The sequence below is a fragment of the Bos mutus genome, chromosome 8, assembly GCF_027580195.1.
Source record: "Bos mutus isolate GX-2022 chromosome 8, NWIPB_WYAK_1.1, whole genome shotgun sequence".
NCBI classification, from domain to species: domain Eukaryota; kingdom Metazoa; phylum Chordata; class Mammalia; order Artiodactyla; family Bovidae; genus Bos; species Bos mutus.
This window is the reverse complement of record NC_091624.1, coordinates 50,273,428-50,300,963: the sequence shown is the minus strand read 5'-3', so window position 1 is coordinate 50,300,963 and position 27,536 is coordinate 50,273,428. Positions and strand designations below refer to the sequence as shown.

At 52.2% G+C, this 27,536-nt stretch overlaps 1 protein-coding gene and 1 non-coding gene across 2 annotated transcripts in view; both read right to left on the bottom strand.

Moving 5' to 3' along the window:
- The window catches only part of SHB (SH2 domain containing adaptor protein B), a 138,279-nt gene that overhangs the window by 67,663 nt on the left and 43,080 nt on the right, over positions 1–27,536 (bottom strand). Inside the window, exon 2 of the mRNA XM_005905968.2 lies at positions 20,698–20,818. Within this exon, the coding sequence (XP_005906030.2) occupies positions 20,698–20,818 (121 nt within the window). The remainder of the gene's footprint in view (positions 1–20,697; positions 20,819–27,536) is intronic.
- On the bottom strand, positions 10,537–10,643 carry LOC138989059 (U6 spliceosomal RNA). Its single transcript, XR_011465293.1, has one exon. It is a non-coding gene; the product is annotated as a U6 spliceosomal RNA (small nuclear RNA).

The window sequence follows — 27,536 nt, the reverse complement described above, 5'->3', positions numbered from 1 at the left end:
ACTTTCTTGCATTGGAGAAGGAAATGGCAACCCACTCCAGTGTTCTTGCCTGGAGAATCCCAGGGACGGGGGAGCCTGGTGGGCTGCTGTCTATGGGGTCGCACAGAGTCGGACACGACTGAAGCGACTTAGCAGCAGCAGCAGCATGGTTGTATAATAGCAACCCAGTAGCACAGAGAGTAGAAAGCGTCTATGGGATCTGGACGTGACTCTTATGTTCAGGCCACTTCCAAGCTGTGTGCCCTGGTGAGTCTTCCAACCTCTCTGGGCCTCCAGCTCCTCAAGAGCCAGAAGACGTCACTCAACCCAATGAGTTACGAGGGAAGAGTACTGTGCGTGAAAACAGTATTGTCTTCCGCCTTCCCTGTCTTCTAGCGTGCTTCAAACCTCGACACTCCTGGAATGAATGCAAATGATTAGCCTCCCACTTCCCGCAACAATGCAGGTGCGTGGTGCATGCATGCTCAGTCATGTCCGACCCTTTGTGATCCCACAGACTGTAGCTCGCCAACCTTCTCTGTCCGTGGGATTTTCCCAGAAAGAATACTGGAGTGGGTTGCCATTCCCTTCTCCAGGGGATCTTCCTGACCCAGGGCTCGAACCTTCATCTCCTACATTTCAGGCAGATTCTTTACTGTCTGAGCCACTGAAGAAGCCCAATAATGCAAGTACTAAACTCTATGAGACCAACCAGTTGTATCCATTTTGGAACTAGACTGAGCAGTCTTAGGTTCAAGACCTGGTTTTGCCATTTATCAGCTCACAGCCTTTGGGGCTCGACTTGCCCCAGTAGAGCCTCGGCATCCTCTGTTGTGGAGTAGGGAAAATATTAATATCAACTCCACAGGGCTGTTACAAAATAAAACCAGACAAAGGATATAAAGACAGCTTATAAACCATAAAACTCTATGCAGACGTTACAGATTAGAGCAGCATATACAGACGTGTGCACACATACACAGCCTTGTTTCTGCCTGACATCTGGTATAAATGACTCGCCATTCCATCAGTTTACATCCACAAGAACACGTCCCATTTCATTTTTCTTTTGTAATTTCAGCCATGTGCCAGGCCTCTCACTGGTGCTGAACAAACAGAATCAACTTCTACCTCACTATTCAATATTTTCCATTTTTATCCCCCAAAGGAAGACCCCTACCATGTGTGGCAAGATTCTGAAATGACATGATCTGATTCCAGGGTTTAGAAACATGACACATTTTTTGGCCTGGCACCTATCACTGAACAATTCAGAAACACTCCAGGGAAAGGAGTGCCTCGATGTTACAGAGAAAGGCCCCAGTAACTGGAACCAACGCTTTCTTCCTGAGTGTTTCATTAAGTACATCATCTGCTCACGTTTGGCGCTTTTCCACTGGCTAGGAACCTACAAAAACTGATGTGGTATGACAGCTGAGTTGGTGCTGCCAGACAAGCTTCCTCACTGGCTCGGAAATGGGGGTGGGGGGCGGCGAGAGGGGAAGGAGCTGGGAGGGGTGGGAGTGGCAGCTGTCACATTACACGCTTGCACTTCAGATTTCTCTCACATCCCCCGACAGAAGCACCGCCACATGACCTCTAGGGCTCCATGCTCATCCATCCCGGAGAGACAAAGAGGCCGTGCCTCACCAGGGATGTCCATCCTCCCGAGGCACTTCTCAGCCCGTCTTCAGGGCAAGCTCTCCTCTAGCTCTGGGCCTGGTACTTCAACCATCTGCCCACCACTGACTCTGAAAAGGTCTGCTGTTCAGTCTTCCTGCCAATTCAGTGGGCTGACCACTGCATCCTTCAGCCGGTTTGTAAAAACGCTCCCATGAAGGCAGTGGTCACTGTGTGTTCCGAGCCTGAGGATCGGCCTCAGCAGGCCTTGGGGATCCTGCTGAGGTGCCTTCGGTTACCTAAGTCCATGTTCTGTCACCCAAGTTCATGAAAATCTCATTCATCCTCACTCAGAGGAAGACTCCGTCCTCCTGGCCTGCTTTCCTCACTGACAAGGTTGGGGACATTAATAGTGGGAGTGACATTGTGGGGGGCAGGGAAGGGGAAACAGAGAGAAGGGTGCTTGAATTTTTCTCATCCACTCTATAAGGAAGATCGCTGCCATAGGACCCTCCACGGCACTCCCTTACATCTGCCAGAAAGAACGGCTCAAGACCAATTATTCTAAGAGCCAAATCATCATCCCAGGCAGACGTCTTTCAACATCCAACTGGCTCGCGTCCAAAAAGTCTATACAATAGGTCAAATCATTCTGTTTCCTGGGGGTTTAATTTGCAACTAATTCCTCTTGCAGGGTTCACCAGAAAGCTCCCTGTTTGAAACGAGATGTGCCGGGTACTTTGTGGAGATTGTTCTATGTGGTGGGCAATCTGACATCGCTGTTTTGAAAAATGCCCGAGCTGGAATGACCGCAGCCATTCTGTGTGCCTGCAACCAGCCATGGCCACAGGTGGGAGCAGACGCAGGGTGGGCCACCTGTCCACAGGCTTGATTGGCTGGCTCAGTTTTCAGGGGGATCTGAAGCCCACCTCTGCCCTCATGCCCTAGAAGAGCTTCCCAGGTTCTTGTCTGCACTGACAGCTTTTGAGCTCAGCTGGGGCTCCCAGGGGAAGTCTGCTCAGGAGGGAGAAGGAGCACGTTGGGAAGAACAGCCTTGAAGGCTAACTAACTGCATGGAGGGTCCCTAACCCAGGCCCCGTGGCCTGGCTGTGTGATTACGTGCATCGGGGCCAAGATGGCAGAAGCCTGCTTTAAGGACTTTAATAGTGCAGCAGTTCTTTAAAAAATATTTGGCACGTCAGCTAACACTTAGGTGAGAGTCTGAAACATTCATTTCTACAAACACCAGCTGGCTCCCCATCCTCTGAACGCTGGGCACGTCCAGAATCACAAAGTTAGCACATGCACTTTGTCAGGCCTGCTCCCTACCCCATGCCCCCCACCAATAGTCACCTCTCCTTTAGGCTCCCCGAGGCCTTCCAGACCAGGTTGAGCTCACCTTCTTCAAGTGCTGCCCTTGGATACCTCGGGGAGGCATTCTGCCCCTCTGCTGCCCACTCCGGCACTGATGACCCAGCCTATTCACGCGTCAATCAATGCAAGGCCTCAAGACATTTCTTCCAGCGCTGGTTTTAACTGCCACAGGATTCTGTGTCCCCAGCTTCTTATCCTAGACTTAGTTTTCCGACTTGACCTCAGTTTTAAAGCAGAGGCTCAATGGGCTCAATCTGTGTGCCCCAAGGAGCCCACTGACCACCTGGTCCCAGTAGGTGCTCAACTGATACAGGGGATAGATAAGCTGATGGCTGGGGGTGGATAAAGGGTGGGTTACAGTTAACTCCCAACAGTCACTGAGGTAAAGCCCAAACTCCTTTCAGGGGTTCAGAAAGCCTCCTGGAACCTGGCCATCAAGCACCTGCCAGCTGCCCATCTTCCCACATGCTCTCCACAAGCCTTGAAGCTGCAGCCACACCAGCCACTCAGGACTGCTCTCTTCACTCCCAGGGTGGCACAGGCTGTCTCTCCCCCTCCCCCACATAGCACCCACCTCTGAGCTTCCTCAGGGCCCAGCTAAGCACCCATGAAACCACTGGTGGGTCCTCTCCTCCCAGCTGGCTCATCTGTCAAGACTTGGGTCAAGCTTCACCTCTTGGGAAGCCTTTCCTGCCTCTTTCCCTTGGAACCCGAGAGATCGTGCCATCTGGCGAGGACTGCCACCCAACGAAGTGAAGTCCAAGACACGTCGGTGCCTCCCAGGGTCTCATTTATGTCAGTGCTGCAAAATGACTGGTGCAAGGACGAAATGCTCCTGAAGTCCTGCCAGCCCCCGCCCCACCCCCCGCCACAGCCATCTTTTTGTGGCTGACCCTAGAGGCCCAGAGGGCAATGTCTGATGCCACCGTCCTTTGGCCCCTCTAAGGCCCACAAGCCCTCAGGATGGTTTCTGCCTGGTATCCACGCAGCATAACAAAACCAACATGGTCAGGAGACAGGGAAGCCATCTTGCCACATTTCGCTGGGGCAGAGCTTTTTTCCCTTGTAAAGTGATGCTCCGCTCACCTGCCTTCTTGCAAAGGGGATTTAGTGTTCCTGTTGCTCTGAGATCTCACCACTACGGTTTCAAGGCACTAGTGACCAGCAGCGGGCTGCTCGGTGGGACGAGGAGGCAGTAGGGCCAAGGTCAGACCAGACTGTCACCCCACCAGCCTGGACCTCCAGACCACAAACGGCTCCATAAACTGTAAACTTCCCTGAGCCGCAGACACTCCGGGGACCCGTGATATCTCCCCAGAGTGAGGCCAACTGTTTTCTGCATCGCCTGTTTTCATATTCAGGAGAGTGTGTGCTCCGACAGCCCCAAAGTCATTATTTGTGTGCGAGTGCTCATTTTTCAGGGACAAACAGGAGCTCTAAGAACCCAACTGACGATTACGTTTGCAGCATCACACCAACTTCAAAGGCAAGCCTCAGACGTGTGCAGAGGAAAGGCCTGTTTTCATCCCATTTTGACAAGCCCTTCCCGAGTGCAGGGTCCCACGCCAGACTCTGAGGGATGACTCAGGCCTGGTCCAGGCTGCTGGAGGAAAGAAGGGCTCAGTTGGGACCCAGAGCAAGAATAGGAAAGGGGGAGTGGAGGCACTGTTTGGGTTCCGGGGTTGGGGGGCGGGGGACGCGGGGCAGGGAGCCAGGGGTGGCTCCTGGAAGAAGGAGGTTAAGGTGAGAGCTGATGCAGGAGAGCAGAGGTGTTGCCTGGAGTCTGGGGTCCCTGGGAGGGGCTGCGTGCAGAGGGAGGCATGGCTTGTGGAAGACCTGGAAAGCCTGGGTCTGTGGGGCTCAGTCAAGGTGTTTGAACAGGGGAGTAACATCATCGGGCCATGTCCAGGGAAACCATCTGGAGACAGCAAGAAGGAGGGATCTGGGAAGGGTGTGTGGGCAGGCTTGCCTGTGGCCCCTCACTTGATCCTCGACAGGTCCTTCCTCTCCCTGAGAGCTCCCCTGATGTGTGCCCTGGGGACACGTGGGACTCAGGAGCTCAAATGCCCCTCCTCTTTACGGGATGATGTATGTGTAAAATGACAACCTTTTAAAATGTATATTTTAAAAGATTTTTTTAAAAAGTAGGCATGGTGAAATCTGCTCCATTTGGAAGCAGGCTTCTCTGGAAAGATAGCCCCCAGGATCTCTGGTGTGGCTTGAGCTCTGGTCTGCAGGGTGAAACAGGCCATGTGGAGGTCTGGTGGTGACTGGTGACAGAGAACAAAGGCTGCAGCCCTGCCTGCAGTGCCCAGGAGGGCATCTGTGCGGAGTGTCGAGTGCCAGGGCCAGGGGGCTCTGTGGAATTCCACTCTGTCTTATTGCTGCTACTGCCACCACCAATGGAGATTAGCACTTTAATCTCCTCGTGACCAGGTCAGAGCTTTGACTTTAGAGATGGGAAAACTGAGGCCCACAGGGGCAGTGCCTTGCCCATGCTTAAACCACGCTGTGGAGCTGGGATGAGCTCCAGAGTCCTTCAGCTCACGATCCCCCACCAAACCACAAAACGCCTCTACCCTGGCCCTGTCTAATCCAGTCACTCACAGATTTCTAGCTCTGTGAAACTAACAGGCTGAGTCTGCAAGGCTGTTCCCCTGCCACTGACAACTGCCAGAGGAGGGGTTTCTGCTCCTCTCTGCAGCTCCCAGTGCTCAGGACTTGCAAGGGGGATGGTGGGGATGTCAATAAGATACCAGAATGGATGTCCATGCCCCTGCAGCAGAGGCAGAAAAAGAAGGAGGCAAGAAGTCAAGGAGCGTAATGCTGCTGGAAGACCAGACCAGAGTGCCAGGAATTGAAAGAGACCTCAGGCTAAAGTGAAGCCTCTCAAACCATGGGACCATCTGTCCCAGAGTCATGGAGCCAGCTATTAAAAGGCAGATTCCTGGGCCCCAGCGAGAGTGTATATTGGTGCAAGGCCTGGGAATCTGCATGTGCAACATCTACCTCCCCTGGCTTCCCCATGTTGACTATGACACAAACTGACGTTGGAAGGCCCTGAACTCACATCTTCAAGGCGGCCTGCCCCTCCTCTTGACCCAGGGTGGCGGGCAGGGTGTTGGACTGACACTCTTCATGTTTCAGAGATCAGCAGAGATGAGGGGCCTCTTGGCCTCCGGAGAGCAGACCTGGGGGCAGAGAGCGTGGGTGGGTGTTCCATGGAGCCTTCATGTCTCCTGCACGCTCCTGCCCTGGTGGACCTGCTCTGAGGCAAGCGGGATGCTGTCTGCAACATAGGGCTAACCTGTCATCTGGGGACTCTAGCATGGCTTGTCCTCCAGAGTCACTGCAGGCTGCCCTCATAACACCCCTCTAATGTGCAAGGTACTCTGGGCCAGAATGGCTTCTCTTGCCCCGAGTGCCCCAGAGGACCAGGGGTGAAGAAGCTCCTGAAATGAATCACGGAAACTGGACTGTGTGTGCGGAAGCCAGGCTTATGGTCAGGTACTGGGCTCCGGTCCTGGTTTCCTGTGTGTTTTTAGGAAAGTGCCTTAACCTCTCTGAGTCTTCATAGCCCCGCCTACATAACAGGGATAAACACCACATGTCCTGTCCTGTCTACCTCCCCAGGGTGACATGAGAATTAAAGGAGCATGGATATGTGCAGGTCAACAACACAAGGGCTATTGTTAGGTGGTTTTTTGCTATTCTTTTTTTAAGCATTAGGAAAAAGGTGTGTTCTTTTCTTCTAACGCTAGAGATCAAGTCAATGTGAGGTAAGCTGGCATTTTTTTTTTCAGCAGTAGGCTGCCACCTGGCTGGCCACTTTCTCCAGGAAAAGAAACCAGGGGTCCTTGTAGACAACTCTGAATGGGCCTTTCATAATTCTGGAATCCCAAGTGCGTGTGTGCTGTTTATGTCAGTACTTATAAAGGGAAATGGAACCACCCTTGTCAGGAGAGGAGATAATCGTCCAGTATGTCTCCCTGGCAGAGGCACTGTTGTGTAATTAAAGATGATAATTATAGCTCCGCGTCTAGTGTCAAACCCAGGGCTCTTTCCAGACGCAACTGAGCCTCTCCTCGTGCTGTGTGAGCAAAAACACACAGGCTGTGGATGGGAGGGCCCAGGCAGCCCTGTCCCGGAGCCTTGGGCGGCTCCTGTGTGGCCAGTGCTTCCGGTGTGACCTGGAAACTTTGTCCAGGACAGCGGGGTCCTCTGCAGTCCAGCCTCACTGCAGGATGAGAACAGGTGTCTGGGGACATGGTCCCCAGACCTAAGAGCAGGAAGGAGGGCAGGCTGGCTCCAGAGGGAACCCAGGTTGGTTCCCTTGGAGGGCACATACTCACTGGCACAGAGCTCTCCCCTGGTGCCCACCAACAGTCCTCCGAACGCTGCCTTGAGCACTCAGTCTCCTCCTCTGTCCATGGGATTCTCCAGGCAAGAATACTGTTGTGGATTGCCATGCCCTGCTCCAGGGATCGAACCTGGGTCTCCTGCATTGCACGCAGATTATCTGGGCTTCCCAGGTGGCGTTAGTGGTAAAGAACCCACCCACCAATGCAGGAGACACAGAGACTCAGGTTTGGTTGGTTTGGTTGCATGGAACCCTTGGGCTTCACAGCCTCCCCAGGACCTGGTGCCCACAGCCTGGAGTCCATTGGAAGTAGCGCTTCATCTGAAATCTGCCATCCGTTTCTAGCTGACTTTGACCTGAACTCTGCGTGGTGTTATTGGAGACCGAGGTGACTCCTTGGTCTCAGCCTCAGAAAGAGAGTCTGCCCTTCTCCTGGGAATGTTCAGGACTGAGGCAGGGTAAGAGACTGGGGCCCAGAGGGCAGCCGGCAACTTTCTCTTTGCACTGAGAGCTTCGGGATTTACAGCAAATCTTTGTCCAGATGAAAATTAGTTTCAAGTCTAGGGGGCACACAGGCTGTGTGTATTAATAACAAACAAACCCTTCCTCCTAATTTCTGGGTGCAAATTATGAAAATCATAAGAACATTGCCTAGTTTCCTTTGAGGCTCAACTCAACAAGATTCCTTTGCACGAAAGCCTAGGCAAAGCTTTGGTAGAGGTGGGTTGCTGAGCTGGGGTGGAGGTGGGTTGAAGGCGGGGTAGAGGTTGGGGAGCCAAGAGCCAAGGCGACTGCCTTGGGTGGGTGTCTTTCACAATTCAGAGGCCTCCCTGCTGCCTGTGGGCCAGTCCTGCAGCTCCTCCTTCCAGGCCTCCTTGGCACCTGGGCTCAGCCACGCCCCTGCTGCCTCTACTCCCACCACGCTTCCCAGCCCAGCCACCAGGTAGGGGAGTCTGTCCTAACCCATGCCACCCCCCAGCCCAAGCAGACCAGTCCATGCCCTCCTCTGTAGTCGCCAGGGATGCACGTCTATGCCCACATCTCACATCCTCAACCACTGACGCAGTTCCATGGCACGGGCCACCTCCCCCTGGAATGGCCTTCCAGGGGGCAGGCCCAGGTGCCTCCGAACTCCCAGGACTACAGGAACTCCACAGGTGCTGGGCAAAACCCTCTCCTCAGCTTTACCCTGAAGGGCGGGGCTGCCCCTCCTCTACCTTATCGGTGCTGACACCACCCACCCTACCCTCCAACCAACCCTCCCCCTTCCCCCAAGAGCAGCTGGGCCAGCACTAACCCTTTTCCTAGCAGACTGTCCGCAGAAGCAGCTCTGAGCTAGGGAGTGGGAATAAAGCCCTAGAAGAGGCCAGGGAAGGCGGCGGCGGGGCTGGGAGGTGCGGGGTTGGTGTGGTCCACTGGCTGTTTTCCAGTTCTGCTGGCTTGTGCAGTTGTGTCTGGAGCACTGCAGCCCCCACTTTCAGGTGTCTGCTTCTTGTCACTGACGGGGGTGGGAACTGACCCCCACAGATCCATCCAGTCTGACCTGAAAACTGTCCATCCCTCTCCACCAACCTCAGCCCAGGGTCCTCCACCTGCCCCCCACCCCTGCCTGGCTTCTGGAACACAGCTCCCAGGATGCCAGAAATCTCCCTCATGGCCCCTGGTTGTTACTCAAGGTTTTGCTTCTGGGCTTCCTAGCCAGTAAAATGGAAACAGCCCCAGGTACTGCCTCCCTGGGCCTTAGAGAGGGTGAGGAGGGTGCTCTGCAGGACAAGGTTCCTGATGGAAGGCTGACCGGTCAGTTCTGAATTAGAATGAAGCTGGTGGGTGGGATGGGAGGGCTTCGGGGGAGGGCGAGCCTGAGCTGGCAGTCTGGGCTGGGGTCAGAAGGTGAGGCAGAGCATGAGCAAAGCACTGAGTTAGAGTTGGAGCCCAGTGAAGAAAAGACGGACAGGAGCAGACTCTCCCCCATCTGGCACTGTGCCAGGTCCGCTGGCTGGCAGGGTCAGGTGGGTGAGGCCAAAGATGTCCCTGCTTCGGCAAGCAGGATGCTGGTGCTGAAGAAAGGTGTGAGGAAGGCTGGTCATGTGAGGGAGACCAGGGTTCAGACACTCGGGCGCCCAGCTAGACGGGGAGGGGGAGGGGCAGCTGGTGACACCCTGAGCCAAGGGAGGGTGACAAGGGCAGTGCAGAATGAAAGGCCTCCCAATCTGGAGGACACTGCGGTTGGGGCCTGGGGACACAAGTGTCTGTGCTGGTCCCCGCATACAGACCCAAGGCCTGGGAGTGAATCTACAGAGGCACAGGCAGCGGGCTGAGCCCAGGATCAGAGAGAGGGACAGGAGGGGGACCCAGTGACCAGGACCAAGGGGTGAGCTGGCCAGGGCGTGAGACCCAGCTCTGGACCTGGAAGCCTACAAACTTGGAGGGAGAGTTTACCAACTGTTTCACAACATTCCACCCAAACCAGCACATTCTGACCTGGGGACATTCTTCAACAGAAAGTTCCAGGCCAGTATCTCAAGCACTGGGTGCCAATAGTCTGACAACAAGACTTCCAAGCCCTGTGGTCCCTGTGGTCCCTGCCCTCCAGGGGCCCCCAGCCCAGCAGATAAATTACAAAGCAATGTGGTAAGCTCTGTATCAGTGCGATTGCACAAAGAGTGATTGTGGAGCCCACAGAGGGGCTCAGGCCCCAGGAGGTGACCCCTTCTCCAGTACATCACTTTTCAGGTCGCCAGGTACAATTAGAAGCATGCATTCTGGAAAGGAGGGAAATGAGACATTTTATTTATTTGTGCTCACACTGCCAGTTTCAAAAAAGGACCAAAAAGGAGGCAGAGTACCATGAAAACACACAGACCAAGCTAGGTGAGAGTTGAAAGGCAGGATTCCCCAGGAGGAAGAAGAAGGGTAAGGAGGTGGAGGAGGAATAGATCTCGGGCACCTGCCAAGTTGTCCCACAGACAGAAAGTTTGCATCAAAAAAAAAATGCAAACCCATTGTTACTCAGCATCCTTCCCTCGCGCGGCCAGGCACTGACCCTGCAGGGAGAGGGGGCCTGGAATTGGGCACAATTCCAGGGAGCCTCCATGACTCAGCTTTCCCATCTGCAAGATGAAAATAATGGCACTGCTTCCTCCCGGGTGCCTTAAGGAGATTCTCGGCATAATCTATAAAAGAGCCCTTTATTTTTTTTTTTTTTAAATATGGAACGCTTCACGAATTTGCGTGTCATCCTTGCACAGGGGCCATGCTAATCTTCTCTGTATCGTTCCAATTTTAGTATATGTGCTGCCGAAGCGAGCACAAAAGAGCCCTTTAAATACAGCACTCTGTCACTGTTACAAACTTGCAGAAAGCCAAGCTGAGCCCTAGTTAGAGGAGGGTACAATTAATTAGTCAAATAATAGGGTGTGAGGGCAAATCACTAATCTCCCTCTTCAGGCTTTTGGAGGGGCAGAAACTCCGGTGGGCGGTCTCCTTGGGTAGGCCCTGTCAAGCAGCTCTAAACACATGGAACGCAAAGGTGCCACATCTGAACCCACTGAATCTTCCCCCGAGAAACTTCCTCCCCTTCTTGGATATGACAGGCCCCATTGGGTAACTGACACGCTCATCCTCCCACTCCCCAGGATCCCAGCTCCTCCCTCCCTCTCACCCACTGCACCCGACGGGCAAGCTCTTCTATCCCATCCACCTGCTCCCACCCACAGCACCCCACAGCCCCGGCCCTGGCTCCAGCCTCAGCCCCCTGGCCTGGATGACTGTTGCAGCCACAGGACCAAAGAACCAGTTGCCCTGCCTCTTGCTTCTCTTTGCTCTAATCCATCCTCCGCACCCAGGTGGCGTGACTTCCTAAACAGCTTCCTAACCTGCCCAGGATGGGTGGTGTTTCCCCACAGCCTCCGTGCTCTGCCCACACCCGAGGTGTGCTGCTGGGTGGATAGGGGATGAAGGAGCTTTGCTGCCTGGCATCTACTTCTGGACAGCACTCCCATCAGTCTCTGTGCCTTCAGATCTTTTAATGTCTCTCTGGAATTCGAAAGGGCAAGAGGCAGGGGTGGGGAGGTTAGCTCCTTAATTTCACATTCCCATTCCTTCATTTCCACCTTTGGGAGGATGCCTATTTCTCTCAGAGATGCCAGGAGACTGAGAGGAATTAGGTGCTGCGTTCCTGGGGTCTGGAACCTCACGCCTATGAGGCTGGTGCCAGCACACAGGATGGGGCTTGCTGCTCTGAGAAAATTCATGACAACCCCTAGAGTTCGTGCTCCTGCCCTGAGGCCAAGAAGAGAGAGGAACACAGCAGCCAGCCCCTGAGCCAGAGCTGTGCTCCTCTAACCCCAAAGACAGCACTGAGACCATCCTGCCTCCTGAAGGTGGCCAGGGCTCTGGAGACAAGTCTCCATTCTGCCCTTGACTCTGAGAAAGCCGTTGAGCTGCAGTGCCCAGAGGCCGCGGAGTGTCTGCGAAACAGACCTCCCAGGACCAGAGTTCCCAGAAATGAGTTTATGGGAATCACGGTTACGTAACACTCCCCTTTGATCCTGCACCCAGAGCGAAAGCCTCACAAGAACAGGGCCTCGGCTTGTTCACCACTCAACCCCTAGAGCACAGAATGGTGCCAACACACAGTGGATGCCTGCAAACATCCATCCAATGAACACACGCATCGCACATGGCTCCCTGACTCAGCCCTTGTGACTTCAGACAGTGGTTTCTTGGCAAAATAGAAAAAATTGTTTATAGCAAGTAGCTGTTTACTGTTTGCTTTCTTCCCATTCATTGATTCTTCACCTAGACTTGTTTCCTGGGCTCATTCATTCACCTGGTAAATAGGTACTGGGCCCAGAGATGTGAGGATGGGTAACACCCAGTCCTCGCCTTCAAAGAGCTCTCAGCCAGGGAGGGAGCAGAGGGAGGAGGCACCACTGGAGACCCCAGGGCGCCCCGCAGCACGGAGACAGAACTGATCTCCAGGGTAGAACAAGGCACCAAGCGTCTCCTGCCCGACTCCCACCCAAGGTCAAGCCAGCTCCTTCTCTCCCCACCCCCCAACCAACTCAGCAACTGGTTAAACTGGGACTTCCAGATCTGTCACCCTTCAAGGAGGATGTGATGTCTCTGGGCTCCTGAGGGGGCCCCAGCATGTCTGTCACCCAGCCCCTCGTCCCTGGAATTAATTAACAGCCTTACACATTCAATGACTATTTACTGAGTCCCAACTTTGTGCCACATACAACTTTAGCTACTGAGGTTACAGCAGGAACATAGCGGACATTTCTGCCCTTGTGAAACCCACATCTTAGTGGCAGACAGACTATAAATGGATGAAGTGTGTTAAATAGCAGAGTTAAGGAACAAAGTCAAGCAGAGAAGGAGAGGCAAGAAGTGTTGCAGATGGGTTGAAATTTAAAGTAAGTGGCCAGGGAAGGCCTCAATGGGAAGACGGTTTCGAGTCAAGATGTCAAATGTGGCTCTGCTTAGCGCCCCCTTGCCGTGCAACCCACCCTGGTCTTCAGGAGCCCTTCCCACCCCTTCCTGTATTCTCTTTTCAGTGTCATTCTGCTTGGCCTGTTTCATACTACAGACACCAGTGTTTGAGTCCTTGTCAAGCTCCCCATGCCACCAGGGGCCCCTGGAGGGCAGGGGCCGGGGTCTGGCACACAGCAGGAATGCCATCAGTGACTGTCAGCTGTCCATGGCCTGTCCCAGTCCTGTCAGAACTTTCCTGAAAAGCTGAACACGCTCAATGTCAAGGGTCAAAAGGGCAAGGGGCACTTGGGGTAAGAGAAGAGGAAGTGACTGCCAGTGTGGGCCTGCTGGTCACCACGGGAACCTGAACTTCCTGCTGTCCTCCTCAGCAGCTCCTCTCCCCACCCGGCCTTCCCAGTCCTGGAGCTCAGCAGGTAAGCAGCACTGGGTGTGTGTGAGCTGTGCTGTTTCTCAAGAACATGAAAGTCATTGGGTGACTAATCCAAAATCTATTTACACTTGATTATCTCTTTCCTGTCTGGTAGGTAAGTCATTCTGGTAAATGATAGACCAGCCAGGGAACTCTGCACAGTCCATGACCAAGCCTTCTATCTGTCAGGCAGGAGAGTGCCTGGGCAGGTTTCCAAACATTTCAAAACCAGGGCAGGAGCCCTGTGTTAGAAGTCAGGAGACCTGCTCTCACACAGCTTGTGGCTGTGTGACTCTGGCCAGCTTGTGCCCCTCTCTGGGCCTCATGTGGAAAGAGGATGCTCGGCAGAAAGACTGCTCTTTAAGGGGAGTGCCATCTGCCATCCCCCAGCCGGTGGAGACCTGTGACGCTCCCCCTCCCCAGGACAGGTTGGAGCCTGAGGCAACTAGGAGAGCAGGCAGACGGAAAGGAGCACGGGGCTTGTACAGGGTGAGGGGAACGAAGGGTGTGGAGACTGTTCGGATAGCCGGGCTGTGGAGGAGGCCAGGTGAGAAGGAGAGACGGGTGCACAGACATCCTGGGAGCAGAGTCCACTGCTCCACGGTGCTGCAGAGCTAGGAAGGGCCTGGGCTCAGGGGCCCAGACAGAAAGGCCCTTTACTTGCCCACTACTAAAAGGACAGGAAAATAGTGTTGCCTCAGGCTATTATACAGAGAATAGATAAACAACAAGGTCCCACTGTGTAGCGTAGGGAACTGTATTCACTACCTTGTGATAAACCATAATGGAAAAGAATATTTAAAAAAGAATGTATAGGTGTGTATAACTGAATCACTTTGCTGTGCAGCAGAACTTAACACGCTGTAAATCAACTATACTTCAATTAAAAAAAAAAAAAAGGGATTGCCTCAAGTGGGAGGGCAGGGACGACAGTGAACATGTAAGGAGGGCAGGAATCTCAGGCAGGAGGCGGCCCCTCTCTCTGATGGCCAGGCAAGACTCAGAGGGCGCCTTCTCTGAGAAGCATTTGCTAGTGTTTGGGGATTTCATTCTGGGATTCAAGACTAACAGCTCCAGGAATGGCATCTGGAGGTGGCCATCCAGAGGGTACAGACTTGAAGCTCCTGGGACGGTGCCACGCCAGCTCTTCCTCACAACCTGGCAAGACCTGGGCTGCTGCTACGAGGAGGGCAGTGGCGGCAAGGTGTGGGTGGGATTGTCAGGCCTGCCCAGGACAGCCAGAGAAGCCCACTGTGACCACAAAGGCAGGAAACCTAAGGGCTTATAAAGACCCTCATTGAGCCTAGGGAAGAAGGCAGCATCTGGTTTTTCAGATGAGGCAACTGAGGCCCAGAGAGGGGAAGCAACCTGCCTCAGGTCACACAGTACACCAGAGCAGAGCCAGGGCTAGAGTCCACATTCCTGCCTCCTCCCTCCAGAAACAGGCCGCCACTGGAATACAGAGACTTGAAAGTGGTACAACCATCATTCTCTCAGAAAGCACACTGCCACTGGAAGAGGCCACGCCAGAGGATAAGAAGATATGAAAGGATGACCCCACCTGCACCTCCACCTTTAAAATCAGTGACCTCCCTGGCAGTCCAGGGGCCAGACTCCCACACTTCCATTGCAGGGGGCACGGGTTCGATCCCTGGTCCCGAATGCCATGGCCAAAAATAAAAGTAATCAAATCAAATCAGTAACTGGCTTTACCTGGAGAGTGCCCATGAGCACATGGAGTTTAAAAGGGCATAAGGCAAGTCGTGAGCAGCAGGGCTCTGTGTGAAATGGTTTTCTTTTAATTTCCTCTTATTATGCTATAAAGTTGATTTTATAATAAAAACATGCTAAGGACTTTTAAATGTATAATTGCTTACATATTAAAAATTATATGAAATGCTTTCAACTAATGCTTATATGATTCATCCTGTGAGATGACACTTTGAACAATTTTATATAGGATGGGGGGTGGGTGGGGGGAGTCACACCTCAAAATGAGGCCTAAGTAACTGTAAAATTCCCAGTTATTTTTGCAGACCCTCTGGGAGTCCAGGACAGATGTGAGTGCATTTTAGCTAAAGGCAGGGGCTCCAGGGGGTGCTGCTTTTCCTGGTTCTGCTGCTTACTTAACCTTTCTGAGACTCAGTGCTCTCATCTGTAAAATGGGGATGATAGTAGTACTTAAATCTCATAGGTTCCTTGGGAGGACTAAATGAGCGCGTCAGGGAAAGGGTTTGGAGCAGCGCCTGACACAGAGGAGAGCCCTCTAAAAAAACAAACTCCCATCTTCCTTGTCACCACCATCACCGTGGGCATCTCTGAGAATTCCTGGGGTTGAAGGCCTGGGGAGGAAGGATCCCGGGTGAGAAATATTTTGTGCCTTTAGGGTAACAAGGGCCTGATGATCTCATCCATCTTTACATGCTCTTGCCCCGTGCTTTTCCTATCAGGATCCTATCAGAAGCCTCATCTCCTGCCACTCCTCTCGGGCAGAGAGTTCCCACACCTCCATGCCTTTGTTCAAGCTCTTCCCTCTGCCTGGCTGCCAGGCCCAGCTCTCACCCCCACCATTCTCACCTCCCACCCACCTGGGATGGCCCAACAGGAAGCTGCTGTCTCTGCTCTGAACTCTTGGAGGTTTACAGCTCACCTCCACGCACCAACCAGCCCTGGGGTCCATGTCTGTCTCCATGCTTCACAGATATTCCCAGAGGCAGAGGCGGTATTTGCCTAGGCTACATGGTCCAGATGCCTACACAGCAGGGCTTGGCAAAGGCTCTGGGTACCAAAGTACTGCAGAGGACCTGGGAACCAATTGCTCCAGCGTCCTGCTTGTTTGGCCACCCACCTCCAAATGGGTTGGAGTTAGAAATGCAACCTACTCCAGCATTCTTGCCTGGGAAATCCCATAACAGAGAAGCTTGGCGGGCTACAGTCCATAGCATTGCAGAATCGGACATGACTGAGCAACTGAGTATGCATGCATGCACTCCAAATGGGCAGGGCCCCGATGGGGACTGGTCAGAGAATTCAGCAGCACAGAAAACCACGTGAAGGACCAAACAGGCCCTCTGCCCCCAACATCAACGATCTCAAGCACATGTACGAAGTTTGTTCCTCCACCCAAGACTCACATCAGTGTTACATGCCTTGTTTTACAATGCGGTCCCCAACACGCTAAGCACCCTGGCCCACACAGTCACCCCAGTGGGCCTGACTCAGCCCAACACCCTTCCCTCTGCATCAGTAGGTGTCTCTGTGCATCTGGAGCTCTCAAGTCCCAGCATCAAGCCTCAGGGAAGAAGGAGAGAATGAATGGGCTGCAAAGCAGGGTTTTGGAGAGGGGTGGCATGATTCTACCAGCTCAGTGGGAGGTTTGGCCTGGGGACACTAAAGGTAGACACAGGGGCAGGATGGACATCAAGAAGTGGTATATCCTTCCTCTTCAGCGCACACATGGAAAAGGTCAAGACCAGAACCTGACCTCAAGGGATGGGCCAAGGAATAAGAAAAGGGGAACCAGGACTGAACAGTTGCTGTGAGTCAGGCTGGCACTGAGAAAGGAAGCTGCCAGCCCTAACCAGATCCTCTCCTATTCAGAGCTGGTCTCAGGTGCTCCCTTTGTGGGACTGGTCCTAGGTGTCTAATGACAGGGCAGGGCACAGTGAATCAGGACACCCTGGAGCTCAGGGCTGGCACAGGCCTAAGAGGTAGCTTGAACCAACCACACATCTGAGACTTCACTACTTTCATGTCCTCTCCCAGTGCTGGTTGTCTTGCCTCTGCTTGGATGCCTCTAGGGATGGGCAACTCAGTACTTCACAAAGTAGCTTCATATTTAACCAGAATGTTTTAAAAAGTCTCAAAAGGATCATGACCTTTTTGAGCTTCAGTTTCCTCACCTATAAAAAGGAAAGCTGGGACTGGGTTACTAGCTTTCCAGGGGGGTTCCATAGAGCCCTAGGTGTTAACTCCTTAACACCTAGGTGTTATCTCCAGAGCTGCTGTTGGGGTGAGAGAGGTGATCAGGACAAAAAGTGAGGTCCAGGCATACATGGGTTCTGAGGCTCCATGGAGACCTGACCTCCATTTTGGAGCCACAACCTAAATCCCATGGATGACACTAGGGGAGCCGACGGGAGAGGGTGAGCTGAAGCAGACAAGAGGGAAGTGGGTAAGAGGAGCCCCTGGAAAAACAAGCATGCTTCTCCATGCACTCCATCCCAGCTACAGCCAATGGGGTGGCCTGAGTTCTCCGTTCACCAAATCATACCTCCCACAAGCTCTCTACCGCTTGCTGCGTGGTGCCAAGACTGCGGAGAACAAAACCTTGCCAGTTAATCATAGGCCCCCTACTCCACATGGGCCATGATGATGAGGCTGAAAATCAAGCTGGACAGACCCTACGTAGCTGTTAAACAGGGTGTTGGCAGACAGCACCCCCAACTGACTACCTGGCTATGTTGCCTTGGAGCAATTACTTAATATCTCTGTGCCTTAGTTTATCAGGGGAATGGGCACCTACACTTCAAAGAGTAATGGTGAAGATCTGACAAGAATTCAGACCAAGTGCTATAAACAAGTATGAGAGAACTTGGCAATGGCTACCACTGCTGCTGCTGTTATTACTGATCTATCCTTCCTTAAACCGGGAAAAAGAGAATCACAGAACGTGCTACCCAGGGTCAAAACAGCTAGTTCACAGCCAAAAGCGGCTACAAGTACTAGTGACTGTCCACTCTAAGGCACCTGCTTCTCAGTGAGAAACTGAGGCCCACTTGGTGGCAAGTGACCATCCCAGATCTGCTTGACATCAGCCTGGTCTCCTTTCAGACCAATATAGAGAGGCACGCCATCTCAGGCACAGAGGCTGTGCTCATCCCAAGAGCATTATTCTTACATACCAAAGAGACCTGCCCCGTTACTAGAAGCTACGTGCACTCACACACATAAATATTACAGCATCAAAAAAAGAAAGGTCACCCTAAAAGGTCGAACGTAAACTTGTTCTGTGCCACCCCTTGCTCGGCTGCCATCCCTGGCACCCACCTCTGTCACCTCCCCTCCCATGCGAGCTTCACGGCAGCTCAATGAGCTACTTCCTGGAACACTTACACGGTGCTGGCTAACGCAGCCCCCAGCCCCGCCATCAGTCACTGCGGTGATGGTGATGTTACACACAAGGAATTCCAAGTCAAAGGAGCTGCTGCAAGGTCATTACACCCAGAAAATGTCCAGTTTAATCACCTATTTCCTTAAAAACATAAAAACGTGGGTAAATTTGAGCATAGTCTCCAAGGTACGAACAAAGCACGGAGCAGAAAATAGAAGGATGCTTCTTTGGAGAGAGAATGCCTGAGATCTGAACAGGTTTCTGGTAAACTCAAACTGCCCTGCATTGGGCCTTGCCCCTGTGGGTGTGCCTCATTAAAAAGCCAAAGTCCCTCAGGACAATTCCACCTGGCAAATCAGCTCCTCACCGCTGCGGTCCACGGCAGCACCCAGGAGGAGCCCGGCTCCACTCCAGAGACGCTGAGCAATTGCAGACTCTCCCCAAAGTCTGGCTCGCAGCAGATGCTCCCACCCACCCTTGTCAGCTCCCCGCCCCCATGTTCTGAAGATGCAGGTCTGGATCTGTAATGCCTTCTCCCTTTTTTGCAGGTGGGACCCCAGGGAAGTGACTTGTCCAGAGCCTCCATCACCTGTGAAATGAGACAACACTTCCTTTGCAAGGACATGGTGAGGCTTAATGAGTATGTATGTCAGAGCACCCACAAAGGCTCCTCTGCCAAGAGAGATCAGGAAGATGGGAGAGGGCATAAGAGGTGGCCCTCGGGAGTCTGACCAGTTGCTTCCTGACTCAGCCCTTCACAAAGCAGCCTGGTGTTCTGGAGCCTACACAGGTAGCCAGAGAATTGCTTTCCATGAGCAGGAAGAACATGAGGCAGAGTCCTGGAAGCAGGGCCTGGACTGATACTCAGATTCTTCAACAATTATCCTAGAGGGTCTCCACAGCCCGAGAGAAACATTCAACTCAGGCCCAGCATGTGCTAAGAGCTCAGTAACTGGTGCTTCCTTTCCCTTTCTCCTCCTCCTCCCCCTCCTTCTTCTTCTCTTCAATATGTTCTTTTATTTTTTATTTTACTTTTTGGCCACACCACATGCAGGATCTTAGTTCCCCAATCAGCGGAAGCACAGAGTCTTAACCATTGGACTGCCAGGGAAGTCCCTCCCTTCCTCCTTTAAATTCAGAAGGAATCAGGAGAACGTGCTCAAAAACATGAACACCAAATAAACAATAAGAGGGTCACAGAAGGAGGCACCTGAATCCCAAACCCTAAGACATATGGGGCACCGACTCAACAGGCTCAGAATTCAGGGCCACCTGCCTGTGGTCTGCAGTACATGGTGCCCCTGCTCACATCACTGTCCTGCTCAGGGTCAGAGCAGGCCAACCCACGAGCGTTCTTCCATGCCTGGACCATCCTCCTGAACCAGGGGGACCCTCATGGAGGGGTTCTCCCCTGCTTGTGATCTCCCTACCACCCGCCCATGCCTGGGGTCTGTCAAGATGGCTGCTATCTGATATCTCTTAATTCTTTAAAGATGCTCTGGAACTTCCCTGGTGGTCCAGTGGCTATGATTCTGTGCTCCTCAAGGCAGGCGGCCCAGTTCGATCCTTGGTCTGGGAACTAGATCCCACATGCTGCAACTAAGGATCTCGCATCCTGCAACAAAGACTGAAGATCCCGCATGCCACAATTAAGACCCGGTGCAGCCAAATAACCATTTTTTTTTTTTTTTTAAGATGTTCCAAGTATTATTCTGGTGAAAACAGACCCCCCCAGGATACCACATACCCGGCCACATTCTTCTGGGCCCCACACTGCTGCTCTGACAGGTTTCATTATCAAGGGCCAATAGGAAAACAGTTATAGGAGGAAAGTCTCTGTGTTTCCTATAAACCTGCCACAAAGACCATGGTGCTTTAAGCTGCTTCCTGTCCTAAAACAAAGATTTTCTTGGATGGGGGCAGGGATAACTTTGTCCCTAAAGACCTAGTCTGCCCCCTTCTACTAAGTAATAAAAGCAAGGTAACCCTGCCTGTTTCTCTTATTGCCCTGGATGCTAGGAAGCTCCAAGCTTTCCACCTCAAAAGCTGTATCTTTTTTGAATTAGAAATTCCTAAGGGAAACTCCCCCCACCTCCCCACTTACTTCTTGATGAATTCTTGATGAATTGTACTTAGTACCCTACTATCTCTGGACAGTCACTGTGCCCTGCCGGGTTCTTCCTGAGGTCAGTGAAACCTGAACAGATAACCTGTGGTAAAGATTCAACACAGTGCCACCCCCCCAACCACCACCTCCAAAGTACACACCTTCCCCTGCAGAGGCTGGCCGGTGACCATGTGACCCATCCACCTCCCCGCGGAGTTGCAAGTGTCTGTGCTTACCAGTCATGATCCTCTGGGCCTCATAGGGCTCCATGTAGCCTGCGCTCTCTCCCTTTCCTGTTTTGCTTTTGAGATCATTCTTGGCATCAAAGGGGTCCGAGTAGTCATCAGCGATGGTCACCTGTAGAGAAGACGGCAAGGGTGTGAGTCCACCTGGGGCTTTCTACTTCACTTCTGTTCACAGCCAGGCTTTGCTTCAACAAATATAAACCGAGTCTGTGCCAGGTGGGCAAGGAAGGGGAGGTGGAGGCAGGAGTCTGAACTGGTGCCCACCAGCAGGGAGCTCTGATTCTTGCAGGGGTAACAGGGAACCCACGTTGCTGTGCTCCATCCTAAGGGAGGGTCCTGGGCCTGCACAGGTAGGATGGCTGCTCCAGGCACAGTGAAGTGAGAACAGAAGCACAGAGGCAAGAACCTGGAGGGCGTCTTCGGGGGATGTGACTTGCTTAGAGTAATGGAATGAATGTAGAGGGAGGAAAGTTGGAAAGGAGCTCGCAGAAAGCCCAGAAATGCTGACATGCTCCTGGTGCTGGCTGAGGCATAGAAGAGTTTGTCTCGAGATAATTATGTCCAGCGTTCCACTTTCCCAAATCTGGAACACAACCATGCCTTGGGTAATCAGACAACAATTCGGTGAGATCAACGCTCTGCAAAGATGACTGAGGCCCCAGCCGGGCCCAGTGAAAACACAAGAGCAGCTAGGGGATGGCCAGACAGACTGCTAAGGGCAGCGAGGGCCTTGGAAGCCACATATCAGAAGACTCTCCTGTGACAGATGAGGAAACTGAGGTCTAGAGCGGGCGGGGGCTGAACCGAGACCCTTGGCTGGTTCCTCTGCCTCCTTCCTGGACTCCTCATTTGTCTGTATTCCAGAAAACAACGAAAGTTCCACAACAAACAGAGCAGTCACCTGGAGCCAGGTGGTGGGGGCAGCCAGGGGAGTCCCCGAGATCATAAAAAAATCTGAGTTTTGAATACTTCAAAGCTTTCTCTTTTCCCAGGAGAAAGGTAAAAATTCCCAGTTGCATGCTAAAAGCAAACACAGCAACTTTTCTTCTCATTGGAGGTGCCCCCTTGGGGCACCCTCACCAGAGGGGAAAGCACAGGTCCCTTTTCAACGCATCCTCGCTCCACCAAAACTCACTGTGACTTGGGCTCCTTTGGTCCCACATCTAGCAAAGGGCAAGTCCTCAGCCTCCCAGCCAGGGCCACCCAGCTGCCTCTTTTGGGAGGAGGGGGGCAGGTTAGCCTGTCTCTCAACCCTTGGGGTTTCATGAATTGTTATTTAAATTGTAGGTTTAATTAGAAACCACAGGAGCCTCCACTCTCACCCAGCTCCTGGAATGTAAGGCATTTGAGGGGCCTGTAAACCCAGGGGAAGGGAAAAATCCCCCTTTGTCTGCCGGGTAAGTGGCAGTTTGTGGCAGCAGCCCTGGCCGGGTGAGCAGAGTGACCTCCAGCTGCCCGGAATGTGATGCCCACGTTAGGACCGCGGGCAGCTGCCCTGTCACCAGCATGTGGCCAGGACGGCCGGCGGGAGGCATTGCACACAGCAGTCACTGCTCCCTGAACAAGGGCAGGCTTATCCGTGAAAGACCCAGGGCTGGAGCACCATCTGAGCATGTGCAGGGCCCGCTGCCACCGCTCCGAAGCGGCTGTGGGTCAGGCTCTAGTCCCAGTGGAGGCGCTTCCAGATGCTGACATTGTAATTGTGGCCTTTCTGGGGACTCCCTGAGCTCAAATGACACGGGCAGGGAGAGATGGGGGAGAGGAGCGGTAGGGCCTTTCATGTCTTCCATATGATATTTCTACTCTACCATTTGCAGAACACATTAGGGAGAAAATTAGACACGTGAACCACTGTCCTACAGAACAGCTCAGATGCAGATCTGGGGTGCATAGGGTTTTGTGTCTCAGAATTCAAATGATGAACCTGCTGTGGATGACATGTAATCTCATTTCTCTCGTCCTCGCCTTCCTTGCAGTCTCTTTTCTTCGTGAACACCCTCCGACTATTCTGCAACGAGGAAGGGAGCAAATATTTCCCTAAGAGAACAAAATCACTTTGGGGGGATTAGCTGGGGAGGGTGCTTGGCTGCGTAATCTAGAAATCAACATTCCAGCTCCTCCCGGAAGTGCTCAGTAATTTGCAAACACGGAGGCAAGAAGGATACAAACCAAATCTTTGTTCGCCCTGGGACAGGAGCTCTGGGAGGCCTTCGGTTCAGCAGGCGCTATCTGTATTTTCTAATTAAAATGAGATCTGAGCTCAGGCTGTCATGGGGGCCCTCAGGCTGCCTGCCCTGCTTGCTTCCGTTTCAATAAGAATTTACAAATCCCGAAACCAGGGAAAGCTCCTGGTCTCTGCTGACATATGGTTCTAGTTATACCTGCTGACAGTTTGAAAATCCTTCCGTTTACAAAAAAACAGTTTAGAATTCTGTTAGTTTAAGAAGCAAATCGGAAGGTTCCTAAAAATGTATAATATTTAATCAATTTCCTTTCAAACTTCAAAGTAAGGTTGGTAGAGGGGAGGGAATTTGAGGTTTAAGCAACGTGAAACTCGGCAAACACTAACTGAGCTGTCTGACCTTTCACAAAATCTTGTCCTGGTTTTTGGAGTAAAAATTTAACCAAGAGTTAGGAGAGTTGAGTAGGAAGCTTAGCCATGCAATGTGCCACCGGCCTCAAGGGTGGCCACTATCCAAGCTGCCCAGGGACACCACGCTTTGCTTTAAAATGCCCCTGTTAGTGGACAAATACCTTAAATCTAATTAAACAGTTCAAGCAAAAGGGAGCCAACCGGGACCCCTCTGTAGGTCAGGCCACTCAGGTATACAAGAAGCTTTCCGTGATTTTGATCTTGAATAGGCAAACACCCAACAGGGCACTGGACCCTTCAGATGGCCAGTTTGCCTTACACAGGCAGGTGCAGAGCTGAGAGGGGAAGCCAGGCCACTGGGCCCACCACTCCCCAGGGAGGAGAGCAGCAGAAGGACGGCTGTTGAGTGTGGCTGCCTAACTAGATGTGGCTGCCTAACACATCGTCTTTCATGGTTTTGGCCTCCTGGGATGGGTGTACTGCCTGCCCCTCTCTGAGATAAGAAGCCAGGTATGGCTAAAAGCCAGGCAAGCCTTTTCTTGCTTTCAAACAAAATTGGAGAGTCCCAGGTTAGCCAGTGGCCCTGAAGGACTTTCATAGGTTTATAAAGCGGTGAAACTGGAGCGGGGCGGGAGCGAGGCGGGGAGGGTGGGTGCTGTCCTCAAGAGCCCTGTCCCAACCTCCCATTTTTGTACATGGCCTACAGCAGTCCCTGGCGGCTCAGACAGTAAAGAATCTGCCTGGAGTGTGGGAGACCCAGGTTCGATCCCTGGGTGGGGAAGAATCCCTGGAGAAGGAAATGGCAACCCACTCCAGTATTCCTGTCTGGAAAATCCCATGAACGGAGTCTGGCAGGCTACAGTCCATGGGGTTGTGAAGAGTTGGACACAACTGAGCAACTTCACTTTCCTTGCCTTTCCACAGCAGTCCAGAGGATTCTAGAATCCCAGCACACTCAGTGCCCCTCTGACAGGGCTCTGGAGTTAGCTCCACAGGCCTCCTTTCTGCTTTGCACACACTGCTGGGTGGAACTGGTCCATCCCTGACAGCAGTCTGAAGCCTGGGTCTTTGCGAGGATTTAGTTTCATGATGGGAGGTAGTCTTTCAATTCACCCCCAAAGGGAAGCACTAGAGGAAAGTGGGGGCCTCCACTTGGGCACAGGCCCACGTGCTTTAACGAGACAGTGGCACTTGTATGGAGAACCGGGTCCTCTCTCTCCACAGGCTCTGGGTGGAAAGGTAAATGGTAGAGCCACTGTGAAGGCTAACTTTGGGCAGAATCCACTAAACTCCAAAAAAGCACGTGGTTTGACCCAACAGTTTCACTTCTCTGTATTTAGTCCCAAATGTGCACAAGGGAGACTTGGGAAAGGATGTTCACTAAAGCAAGTAATAAAGAGAAACTTCAAGAACCTTCTATGTCCATCAATAGGCGAATTGCTAAATAAACCGTGCCAGTTTCTACTAAGGAATATTATGTTTTAGATTAAAAAAAAAAAAAAAAGCAGTCACTCTAATGCTATTGCACCAACACTGCTCCATGATATAGCTTTGAATGGAAAGAAAGCAGGTTGTAGAATGATAAATACAAGATGATACCTATTTATGAAAATTAAACAGAAACTTGTATCTCTATTTAATGTAACAAAAATGTCTGGGGAGACAGACTCTTCAAACTGACAATTCCTCTGGGAGGAGGGAGGGACTAGGATGGGGTGATGAGAGAAAATAAAAGGAGACTTGTCTGTAATATTAATACATTTTTCAAACAAGAAAAACTTATTACTCAATTATATGAAAAACTAAATTTTCCAAAGCACTCCTCTTCACAGGTTATTTTTGGTAGAGGAGATAAACTACTTCTTAAACTAGCCTGAAGATAGGCGTGGCCTGGAATCCTTGTTTTATAAAACCCAGATTCTTAGCCCTAATAACTTGTATATTTAATAAGTAACCCAGGTGATTCTTATGAGTAAAGTTTGGGAAACCTTAAGTTAGAGCCAGCCCCCTCGCCCACCAATCTAAAGCTAAGCCTCTCGATATGACTTTGGAATTCCACTTTTCCCAGATGTTTCTCAGCCTTGTTCAATAAAGTGAAGCAAGAAGTCAGTGTAAAATGCAGCTCTCTCTTGCTTTCTTCCCTGGGGGTCAAGTGGAGTAAGAGATGATCCAACACGCCTTGATCCATCTCCAGGATCCAAGACGCGGGAGTGATGGCATCCTCTGTGCAATCCTGAGGGCTGGTCAGATTGAGCAACATGCCTGAGCTGGGGGGAGGCCAGATACTGCCCTGCCCCCTGAGGGGAGCCAGGGCTGAAGCTGGGCCTGGCTGTGAAGATGGGCAATGCTCTCTGTTCAAAGCATAGATCCTATCAGAACAAGACTGCTGTTCAAACTCTCCAGGAAGGTTACCTGGCTCCAGGGAGGGCTGGTGGGACTGTGGAGAAGAGCTGAAATGTACAGGTATCCCTGCTAAAAGCACTCAAGCCTACTGAAAAGAAGGGACACGAGACGGGCAGCTCTACCTTCCGGGACGGGGTGGCCTGTGCTGTCCCCACTGACCCACAGGCACCTCCTCCAAGCCATACAGGCACCTCCTATGCTCTGCTGCCTGTGAGAACTGGCAGCATCGGGCTGCCCCAGCTCAGCCACTTGCGGGATGAGGCAAGACCAGTTTCCACCACCCTCCGCTGCTTTCCTCTTCCTGGAAAGTGAGGGGGCGGCAACCCATGAGGCTCTGTGTCCTTTCCAGGCATGTGGCTTTTGTCTGCTCTACTCTAAAGCAAACTGCGTGTGAACACACCTGGGAATGTTCTACATGGTCCCAGTTGGACCATTCCTTATCAATTTATTCTTAAAACTGTGCTAGCTTTCTTCATGGTTTGGGGGTCATGGATCTCTTTGGGAATCTGATAACTGATAAAGTTGTTGCTCCCTCCATCACATTCATATATGCCTGCAAAGTGTCAGGCACTTCTCAAAAAGGTCAGGAGCCCCAGATTAAATGACTAAGCCTCCCCACTGCCTTCGGACCATTTTAAAGAACAACTAAGGGGCTTCCCTGATGGCTCAGTGGTAAAAAAAACCCGCCTGCCAATGCAGAAGACATGGGTTCGATCCCTGATCTGGGAAGATCCACATGCAACTAAGTCTGTGCCACAACTACTGAGTCTGTTCTCTGGAAGCCTGGGGACAGCAGCTACTGAGCCCATGAGCTGCAACTACTGAAGTCCGAGTGCCCCGGAGCCCGTGCTCTGCCGTAAGATAAGCCACCGCCATGAGAAGCCCGCTTACTGCGACAAAGAGTAGCCCCAACTCGTGGCAATTAAAGAAAAGCCCATGTCGCACAGAAGACCCCAAAAATCAATCAATCAATTTTATTTTATTTATTAATAAAGCCAAAATAAATAAATAAGAGAGGTTCAACATCCCTGGCTGAAAATACAGGCCAGAGTATGACTGGCCTGCCTTTGGACTGTGCAGGGGCAGAGGGGCCATGGACAGCCTGGGGTTCTGTGTCTTGGCTTTCCAGCTTGAAACCCAGGAGCCCTCCCCTCCACTCTGGGGGTCAGGAGGGCTCCTTGAAGGTAAGTGAACAGCATGCATGGCAGCAGCAGCCAGTGGCTCCCTGTTTATGCCCCCATCAGGGGACTGGCAGGCTGGAGTCCTGGTCTTCCTCTGGGGCCCACCGTGACAAGCCTGACATCCTCAAGAGGGAGACTCAGTTGCCATGCTTACCAAGAGATGGCATTAACAGAACAGGGATTTGGGGGCCTGGAGAGGGCTTCCAATGATGAGGGGCTGCCTGGAGAAGAGGAGGTAGACAGATGCTCCACACAGACCCAGACTATACAGGAGTAAGCTCGATGAGTCAGGAAGGACATCTAACAGCCAGTGAAAGGAACAGCTGCCTGGGAACTGGAGCTCCTGCCATTCAGGTGCCCAAGAGAAGCTCTAAGGTGGCTGTCTGGTTTGGGTAGAGGTCAGAAAACTGGATACCACCTGTCTGTGCTCTGTTTGTTAGTGCAGCTTCAGCTGCTCCACAGCAGAACACCGGCTTCAAGGAATACCTAGCTGGGTGGCTGTCTGCACAACCCCAACTGTGACCAAGATGGGTGGTATTTCCAAAGCCCCAGCAGCAGGCCAGAACTGTGCAAAAACACAGAAAAAAGAGTGGCTCCACAGAAGGGACCCCCACCAAGCAGAAATGTCCCAGACAGAGCATTCTGGCCCGAGC